Below are 9952 nucleotides of genomic sequence, written 5' to 3' on the forward strand. Positions count from 1 at the left end.
TCATTTTCCCTTTTCTGTTCCATCGTTCACACCCTCATACACACACAGACAAACATAAACAATGAACATATACTGTCTTTCCCCCGTTGCCATCTGTCTTCATCCCTCTTTTTATGTTAACTTCCCCCTCTCTGAATAGGAAAGGTGCTTCTGCTATTTGTCATAATGACAAAGTCACTCTCTTCTTCTTTTCCACATGCCTTTTACTTACTTCTTCACATCCTCTCATTTCCCATGATATAATGCAGCATTGAAAAGACAAAGAACTTTGCTCTCCTTCCTTTTTTGTCTTATCACTTACCCACCGAGGAAAAGAGGATATGGGTAGATCATTAGGCAAGACCTAGCCTTTGCTAGCCTACAGGCCTCTTGCTCTCTTCTTCTTCCTTTCACTCTTACAAGATTAACAAAAACTGCTCCCTTTGATCAGCTTCTAAACAGGCCTTCACAGTAATGTTCCCTTTACCCACAGGAAACCTCTGGACCTCTGACCTGTAATGTTTTCAGTATAATACTCTAAAGATCTCAAAATATCACCTGACTTAGGTTCACAACAGATTTACACACATTTAGTATTAGCATCTGCTTCCTGCTACAGCAAGCATGTGGGAAAGGCATCTCAGTTCCATATTGCATTCATACATGTTTTATTGATGCATCTGTGCCAAGAAGTTGTATCACTTATCAAATGAGAAAGTGAGTTATGTTAATGCCTTGTATTTCTCTCCCCTCTCCACACAGATGAGATTGAGATGCTTGAACGTCTCTGGCTCTCAGGGATCTGTCATAATGATAAAATTGAAGTGATGAGCTCCAAACTAGACATAGACAACATGGCCGGTGTGTTCTACATGCTGCTGGTGGCCATGGGCCTAAGTCTTCTGGTCTTCGCCTGGGAACACCTGGTTTACTGGAGGCTGCGGCACTGCATGAGCAAAATGGGCCAGTCCGGCAAACTGGACTTCCTACTGGCCTTCAGCAGGGTGAGGGAGAATGTGAAGTGAGAGTGTGAAGTGATGGCTGAGGGAAAATGTGAAGTGAGAGTGTGAAGTGAAAGAGTGAGTGATTATTAGTCACTGGGTGAAAGACATATGGGAGAGTTTGAGTAGAATGAGAAGGATGGTGACATAGACATGCCTGTGGTATTATAGATGCGGTGAGAGTGATGCAATGAAAACCGATTTGCCCTTATTATCAGAATATGACGTAACTTATTTTTTTGTACTCTTAGGGAATGTATAGCTGCTGCAGTTTTGAAGATGAAACTGCACAAGGTGGGACTAAAGTCACAGTTTCTGGCCACCATCACACTTCCATGATTCCTGCTTCTTCTTCCTCACATGTGGTCACTTCAGCTGTATCCAATTCAGCCATTGCCATGGTGCAGCAGCAGCAGCAACCACAACAGCCTCAACCTCCTCAGTCTTACAAAACACCTCTTCCTGGTTCCCCTCCCACAATTGTTCATTCTGGAGCAGCCTTGGGTCCCGCAAATACTCAACTTATAGGAGCTCCACTACCATGCACTACTTTCTTACCCCGTCCAGATCGCAGACTGGCGGTTGTGGACCGCTGGAGACTACCCAAAACCGCTAGTGCCACCACCTCCATGGGTGTGAGAGCAGCCCTAGCAGAAACGGGGCCCTTACCCCAAAAGGTGGCATCTGCCTGGGCAAGTGGTGGAGGTACAAGTAGTGGTCTAGATGGATATAAGCGCTACTATGGACCTATTGATCCAGAGGGACTTGGGCCATGTGTGGACCAACAGACGGGTTCTCAAACTCCAAAAACCATCCCCAGAGCCCACCAACAACCCCCACCAACTAGTGTGGCTTTCTACCAGGAGAAGGGCATGGACCATGGCATGGGGAAGAAGGTGGGAGTGGGTACTGGTGGAGGGGGTCAGGGTAGAGGGGTTAAATCTCTGGGAACTCCCAGGCTTCCACCTAAAAGCCAGGCCCCAGCCCCGCTGACACCTAACCCCCCGCTGCAGCACCCCTCTCCCCCTCTCCCTTCATCCTTCTGGAAGAAACGGCGACCAAAAAAGCCCAAAGAACCCAGTGGCCCACTGTACGAAAACATCCTGCCACTGGGCCGGAGAGGTGGAGGCAGGGAAGCGAGTCGAAGACCGAGACCCTCTCCTCCTCTCCCCATCCCTGTGCCAGTCACACTTTCCCCAACCTACACTCCTCCATCTCCCTCTCCCTCACTCCCCTACACCTCCACATCATCCTCTTCATCTACCACTAGCTCCTCAACCACATCTTCAGCCACATCCTCACGTTCCACCTCTCCTTCATCTACTTCCACAGCATCATCTCGCAGCACCCGAGACAGAGAGGCAGAGGAAGAGGATGAGGAGGATTTGGATGAGCTGACCGAAGAGTCTAGTCTTCTTCAGGGCCACAACAGAACCAGGGACAGAGAACGGTCCATCCTTTCCCCTAGATCTCTCACTCATGGACCCCCTCCTCCTATACCCCCACGTAAACCGTGGGGCACCTTTGGAGACAGGGAGCATAAGAAAGACAGAGAAAGAGAGAGGGGTAGCAGTCAGCTAGCACAGCTCCAGGAATGGTGGGCAGGGTGGGCAGAGAGAGAGAGGGACAGGGAGAGGAGTGGTGGAGCCCAGGAGATACAGAAAGGAAAAGAGAGAAGAAACGTAGGAAAGAGAGAGAAAAAGAGAAAAAGAAAAAGAGAAAGAAAAACAAAAAACGGAAAAAGAGGGAGGAACGTGAAAGGGAACGAGAAAGAGAGAGGAAGCGTCGCAAGGTGAAAAAGAAGAAAAAGAAGGCAATGAAAACAAAAAAGAAGAAGAAGGTGTCATCTGGCAAGCGGTCAGAGCCAGAGGAGGGTGATGTTGAGGCGGATAGAGATGGAGAGGGTGATGGGGATAGAGAAGGGGAGTACTCATCATTTTCCACTCAATACCGCAGCGCATTTGTAGACAAAGGCAGTCTTTCAGCTTGGGAGGGAGAGAGAGAGCGAGGGAGAAGAGATGGAGGTGAGGAAGAGGGGGACGAAAGGGAGGATGAGAGTGGGGGAGGTAGAGGAAGAGAGAGAAGACCCAAAAGCTCCCATTCACGACATCGACCATCCAGTAAACGCTATCCCAACCTAAACAAACTCCCCTCTTCAGTTAAATTCTGGGTCAGTGGAGGAGAAGCAGGTGGCACAGAGGCCTCCGGACCCTCCCCTCCCTCTTCTTTACATACACTCCTCTCCTCGTCCAAAAGACGGAGGAGTAGTGGGGTAGAGAGAGAGGCAGAAGGGAGAGTAGGAGAGCGCAGGCCACTGCTTCTCCACTATGAAAGGGGGCGAGTTAACACAAGAGAAGGCCTTTCCCTCCATGAGTGGGACTCTGAGGATGAGGAGGAGGAAGGAGAAGAAGAAGAGAGAGAGAGAGAACGAGAAAGGGAGAAAATAGAGGAGAGAGTGCGGCGTGCAGGGCGAGGAGCAGTGTCGGAGTCAGAGCGGGACAGGATAAGAGCGGAGGAAAGTTTTTCTGATGAAGGGTCCTCAGGAGAGTTTGGCCGTTTTGAGAGGTACTGGGAAGGAACTGGTGTGGGTGGAGCCAGTGGAATTGGGGGTGGGGGTTGGTTTTTTGGAACATACCCTGCTCGAGAGAAAGGTGGAAGTGTCAACAGTAGAGATGACTCCATTTTGGGTCGGGCTGAAGGGTGGGGTGTGGCAGGTGATTTCTGGGGTTCAGGTCCAGGGATTGGATGGGGTTCTGGAGGAGGCAGTGGAGGGCTAGGTTCACAGTGGCCACCCCCTCCCACTTCCCTGCCACCACCGAGACGCTATTGGTCAGTGGACAAACTACAGATGAAGGGTGAGAAGCGTAGCCGCAGTGGGCCAAAGAGCAAAGGTCAGAGGTCTCGGGATAGAATGCAAGATGCAGCATCATGTACATGTACACAGTATGGGCACGGTAGGCCCCATGTACACCACAAACACAGCAGTGCTCAGTCCCACAGTCAGGAGGATCTGCTTCCTCACTGCCACAGCTTCAGTGGAAGCTCTCGACCCAAAGCACCCCCTAAACCTGACAAATCCAAATCCGGAAGCCAGTCCAACCTAAGCTCCCAGCAAGCCCAGCTCTCAGAACACATACCCCAGCCATCACCCTCCTCACCTCAGCCACTCCTGCCCTCATTACCTGTACCTTCTGCTCCCAACTCCCTACCCATGCCCATTCCTCCACCTCCATCCTCTGCATCCATGTCCCCTCCACCTGTGCTCTCCCCTGGGGCTACTTCTGGCTCCTCCCAGGCAGCCACCGCCAGTGCTAAGCTTCAGTACCAGAGACTTCGGTCTGTGCCCCAGCCAAGGCGATTCTACTCCCCACACCTGCCACTCAAAGCCAAGAGCTTATGTTCACGCCGTGGTTCTGCCCATTTCTCCAGCCTAGAGAGTGAAGTATGACACGGGGCTTCGCTGCTGCGCGTGTGTGTGAGCTCTACTGTGAAGCGCAGCTGGAGTGTGATGCACATACATGCGCCGCACCAAGACGAGGAAAACGTCCACGACAGTGACCCGAGCAGCAAAGAAACGACAGTCAAAGCAGGGAATGGCTCAACAAATTCTGCCGCGGTCACGATGGATACTCCAGCCGTGCTCCATCTTCGGTCTGAGCTGAGTATTATGATGTCCTCTGTGCTTCTCTCCTCCAATGAGAACACTGGATAGCAAATGTCTGGGATTTTTCTGTGAGTAATGATGTCATGTTTACACATATACACTCCCTCAAACAAGGAAAAGACAATTTTGCATCGTCCACATACAACATGTGACGACAGACATCAAATACTGCTGTGGCTTAAACTGGCTATTCAGTTTATTTACAGATGATTCAATTAATCTATATTCAATCTGAATGCAGTCTTGGAGAGGCTCAGATGATCAGCATCAAACCACTGACTGAAAAATTGTCTCCATGGCAACCTGATGCACATAGATACAGAATTGCCCTTTTTTCTTTCTTTCTTTCTTTCTTTCTTTCTTTCTTTCTTTCTTCCTTTTTTTTGACACTTGCAACAGTGATGTTATGGCATCAGTACCTGTTTGGCTTCCTCTTTTAAGGCCATGCTGGAAAATTATTAATTGAAATTTGCCCTCAAAGTAAACAAGAGTAAACTATGTCACTCCTTCTGTATTTCTGATTCCAAGCTAATCAGAATCTACATGGAGCCATTTCACTCATCAGAACTTTTGTTGTCCTATCAGAACTCCAATGCCATGGTGTCACTTTGACATCAAATAGGGATGACTTTATGTTCTGAAGAGACAGACTTCAAAAGAAAAACAATAAGAACACAAACAAAACAAAAATGTAGCAATTTTTCCTGTAATTTTTTCCCCTTCAGGTTTCCTTTTCTTTTATGCTAATTATTGCTCTCACTGTGGTCGTATTTTAACAAAAGGGTAAACCAGCTGTGTCTGATGTTAAATAGTGGGATTATAGATGTGAAGAAAATTTTTAATGAGCTATTCATTTCTTTTGATAACAGAATTTTCACAACTAGATCCACGGCACTGCCCAATGTGATGGTCCTTTCTTTGCATAAAGCAATACTTGTCTTTCATCAAATGATGATGGGTTGCAATATTTATGATTGGCACTAGATGGCTACATAATATTAAAAACTGTACATTAACAATTATAAATGGTGGACCATGAGTGGATCGTGCTTGTTGTTTTGTTCCTTAATCATCACGCATTAGATCTCGAACAGACAGCTTACTGTTTCTGGAATGGTTAAGGGCAATTTTTAAAAGAGCTGAGGCTGCCGTTGTCACTGATTGTGCATTATCAAGTCAAGCCTACTTCCAGTGCAGAGTTGCATATAATAAAGCACAAGTTGCTGGCTCTTGTCAGTGCAAATGTTAACATATGATAATGAAGAGTCAAGGACAAACATTACTTATCGATTTTTAACCAAAAGCATCCTACACCATTTATTTTGGCAAGAGTATTGATGTCAATCATACTGAGATTCAGTTTCTGAATACCTATTTGACGTCAGGCACCGCTTATTTGCCCGTGTTGTAGTTGAATGTAGCTTTGAAATGATTTAGCAAAAAGTAGACTTGCGGTAGATTTTGTAGCATTCTGGATGCAGTTACTCATCACAAGAAGTGACAATTACACTTTTATTCTGGGGGGCATAGAGGGCTTGTACATGTCGTCACAGATCAACAGATATGATTGCCCTTTATTTGCTATAAGTGATGTTTGTCTCCCTTTCATATCTTGTTAATTTAAACAAGACCCCCTGGGGAAGGTTCGTCATCAACAACAATACAATTTAGGGCTTTTCCACATTTTAAAGACCCACCTGTCATCGCATGAGTCAAGAAATAACAAGCTCAGGTATTGAATTGTGTGTTGTGTAAACTGAATCACACACAGCCGCTTAATCCCCTCGGTCAGCGTTTCTTCCAATTCCGGGAATACGGGTGCGTCAGCGGAAAGTCCGCCGCACCCGGCATGGAAGCGTGGCGGGGGGGCAGGAAGATGGATGTAGAATGATTGAATTAATATAGTGTGCCATGAGTACACTTGATCTGTCATTGACCCTTACCGAGTCAGAAGGCGCTAACACAGAATTCTGTGACTGCATGTACAGAACAGACTTATAATTCCCATGTAGCTTTTTCTTGAGAACAAAAAGAAATATTATCTCTATATACTATGTTTTTGAGAATGTATCATGTTATACTGTGAATTGACATAGATATTTTATTGCCCATTGTATTCAGTTTTCATTGCCATCATATAATTTATCTATACAAAATATATATGTACAAATAAATATATACATATATATATATATATATATATATATACAGACAGGTATATATATATATATATATATATATATATATATATGAGTTAAGTTTGATATACTTGGAGGAAGTGGTAGAAATAGTTTTAAATGTTTTAGCTTTGTAGCAATTCTAGACTCTGGAGACATTTTTGAATTTTGATTCCTCCTATATGACTGTGAAAACATTAGTGCCTGTGAAGAAAAAAAAGCAAGTCTAATATCTTTTCATCCATCCATCCATCCATCAATCCATCCATCCATCCATCCATCCATCCTTCTGTCCGTCTTTTCATCTATTCTTATTTATAGCAGATCTTCACAATTACTCTAATACTACCTAAATAGCTTTCATATAATTTGTGTTTTAGCCCTTTGCACATATTGTGTTGTGTCCACATCGCTGCGTTTGTCCTTTTGATATTCTGCCATTCCAACCGTCCATCTAGCCAGTTAGTATTCCATCCATCCATTCAGCCACCCATCAGTCCATCAGTCTAATAATAACTACTGATTTCTTCTTATTCTGTAGTTTTCTTAGTATCTTTTTTTCCACAGCACCATTGATTAGGCAACTTAAACAATGTACCTCTGGCATTTTCCTTTTTTTTTTTTTTTTTTAATATATATTTTTGTTTATCCCTCTGTATGTTCTCTCAGTTAGCAAAAAAAAAAAAAAAAAAAAAAAAAACAGAGACCAGTAGCTACTGTGTTCCTGCTCCTATCAATTGATTATTGAAGATAATGATCAATTAAAGTTATGATGTAATTGCTAAATGACTGAAAATGTGACTGAAGAGTTGTACCTGATGACCATGACACTGTAGTGAGAGTCTGGGCTGTACTGTACACAACTCACTGTTACTGTGCTGACTAGATGCATGATGGGTAATGTGTGTAACTATAATGTAATGTTGGTGTACTGACTCATGTTGATTAGGAGGTACATACCATAGGCAATAGATATGTCATCCCATCGCCAAACAAACACTCACCAAAGGCTTCACCCTTCCCCTCATCTGTTTAGACTTGTGACCTGATTGAGAGATAGACAAAGTACAAGGGTTGGATATTGTTGGTAGAATTGTCAGTGGTGGTCAATATTTGGCTGGGAAATTAAAGTCACATTTTGTGTTAAGGGCTGGTCAGCTTAGATTCAGTGTGGCTGTTTGTTTGTATGTTTGAGTATCAGAACAGGAGAGAAAAGCCTAGTGTCCTTTTTCTACACTGACACAACCACACTGATGCATTATGATCTTATGTGTGTGCATCTCATTTGCTGTCAGTATTGCTAGGTTCTCTGTCATTTATTTCACTGAGTAGGCCCACACAGAATCTGTGCCCAAAAAAAACATGTAGAATTGGAACACCCATCATTCAAAAAGTTATACACATTCAATGCCTCTTGTTCATTCCGTTCAAAAGTTTGGAGTTAGGTTTTAATAGCTTACTATTTTTTAGTAAGGATGCATTGAACTGATCCAAAGTGGCAGTAAAGTCATTTATAATGTTACAAAAATATTTAAAATAAATACTGTTCTTTTGATGTTTCTATTTATCAAATAATCCTGAAAGTATCCTGAAAATCCTAAAAATAATTCATAGAAATATTAAGCTGTTTTCAACATTGATAGTAAGAAGAAAATCAGCATATTAGAATGATTTCTGAAGGATCATTTGACACTGAAAACTGGAGTTGACAACTCAGCTTTACTAAAAAAATATATTTTAAGATATATATTTAAATAGAAAACAGTTTATAAAAAAAAAAAATAATTAAATATTACAGACCCAAACTTTTGAATGGTAGTGTATTAAATGTTTGGGCTTATTAAGCTTTCAGCTACCTATACATTTTTAGAACTCTGTTTAAGTTACATTTAACACACTGTATCCCATATAAATCCTTTTTGCAGATTTTCCCCAGATAACATTTAAATACTCCTCAGATTCCATCTGGACTTGCCAAGTGAGTGACACAATGAATTTAGCCTCTGTACTTAGTGAGTGAACGAGAAGAGAGAGAGAGAGACAGATTATGTGCAGGTCTGTTCTGCATATACAGTAGCTTTGTAGGCGTTTTATTATTTATATGGTGATTGTGCATGAGAGAGAGAGAATGTGTGCACATACAGTATTTATATATACAGCAATACAGAGTCTCTATCTGTCTCCTTTTTCCTCTTTTTAAATCAGATTTTTTTTTCAACTGTTTCCTCACACATATCGGGCTGCTATAATGCATAATTCACTCACTCAGGACAGACATACATACTCGCGCTCGCTGCAGCTTCATGGATAGCACAAATGCTGCAGGTGTTCTAGAACTTTCTCTGGCTCTCTCTCTCCCTCAGGAGCTTGAGACTCAGAGTTGCTCCAGGTAGCTGTTGGCACCATGATGTGAGGCATTACTTGACAGTCAGCTCGACGGATAAAAGCGCAGCTCTTCCCTCTTGATCACAGCTGAGCAGAGATCAGTGTGTGTATGCACGTGTGTTTGTGTGAAAGCAGGTCAGCCCCTGTGATAGACCACTACATGTTTTACTTAGCCTACCCTTATTCCACAAGCTGCAGCTGAACACCAACAATAATGTCTGAGATTCAAGGCTGGAAATTTACTCTAGTTTTGCTTTGTCACGCAATTAATGAGCTCTTACATAATGTTGTGAAACCCATATTTGAACAGGGTACTTCATGTCACATCACAATCACAATCATATAATTCCATCTCCCATTCAAAATGCAGAAGGAAAAGAAAGGAATAATTTATGTTTTACTTAGTATTAACAGCTAGAAATTATTCTGTTGGATTTTTTTTTTTTTTTTAGGAAATTAAAAAAAATATTTTGAACATATTTTGGAGGGTTTTTTTGTAGCTTTCTCACTATTTTATTTTAAATGATTGCTGTGGCATTTTGTAAACTGCACTGTAACTAAAGGCAATGTGAGTGTGTATGTGTGTGACAAGCATCAGTTGAGGATGTTTATTGCCTTTGTACTGTACAGTCCAGACAGAATTCATCCACCAATCAGAGTTTGTTTGGTTTTGACATCTTGTCCTGGGAAGGGGTTTGAAGGGGTCAGTGCTAAGAATTGCTTCATAAAGAATACTCTTTAAAATA

General features: G+C 43.0%; 1 protein-coding gene across 1 annotated transcript in view; it reads left to right on the forward strand.

The window, feature by feature from the left end:
• LOC125242973 (glutamate receptor ionotropic, NMDA 2D) overlaps positions 1-9952 on the forward strand; it is an 85254-nt gene extending 75302 nt beyond the window's left edge. Inside the window, 3 exon segments of the mRNA XM_048152118.1 lie at positions 742-983; positions 1232-2614; positions 2617-9952. Of these exon segments, the coding sequence (XP_048008075.1) occupies positions 742-983; positions 1232-2614; positions 2617-4428 (3437 nt within the window). The 3' untranslated portion in view covers positions 4429-9952.

This window comes from Megalobrama amblycephala, linkage group LG13 (assembly GCF_018812025.1).
Source record: "Megalobrama amblycephala isolate DHTTF-2021 linkage group LG13, ASM1881202v1, whole genome shotgun sequence".
Taxonomy (NCBI): Eukaryota; Metazoa; Chordata; class Actinopteri; order Cypriniformes; family Xenocyprididae; genus Megalobrama; species Megalobrama amblycephala.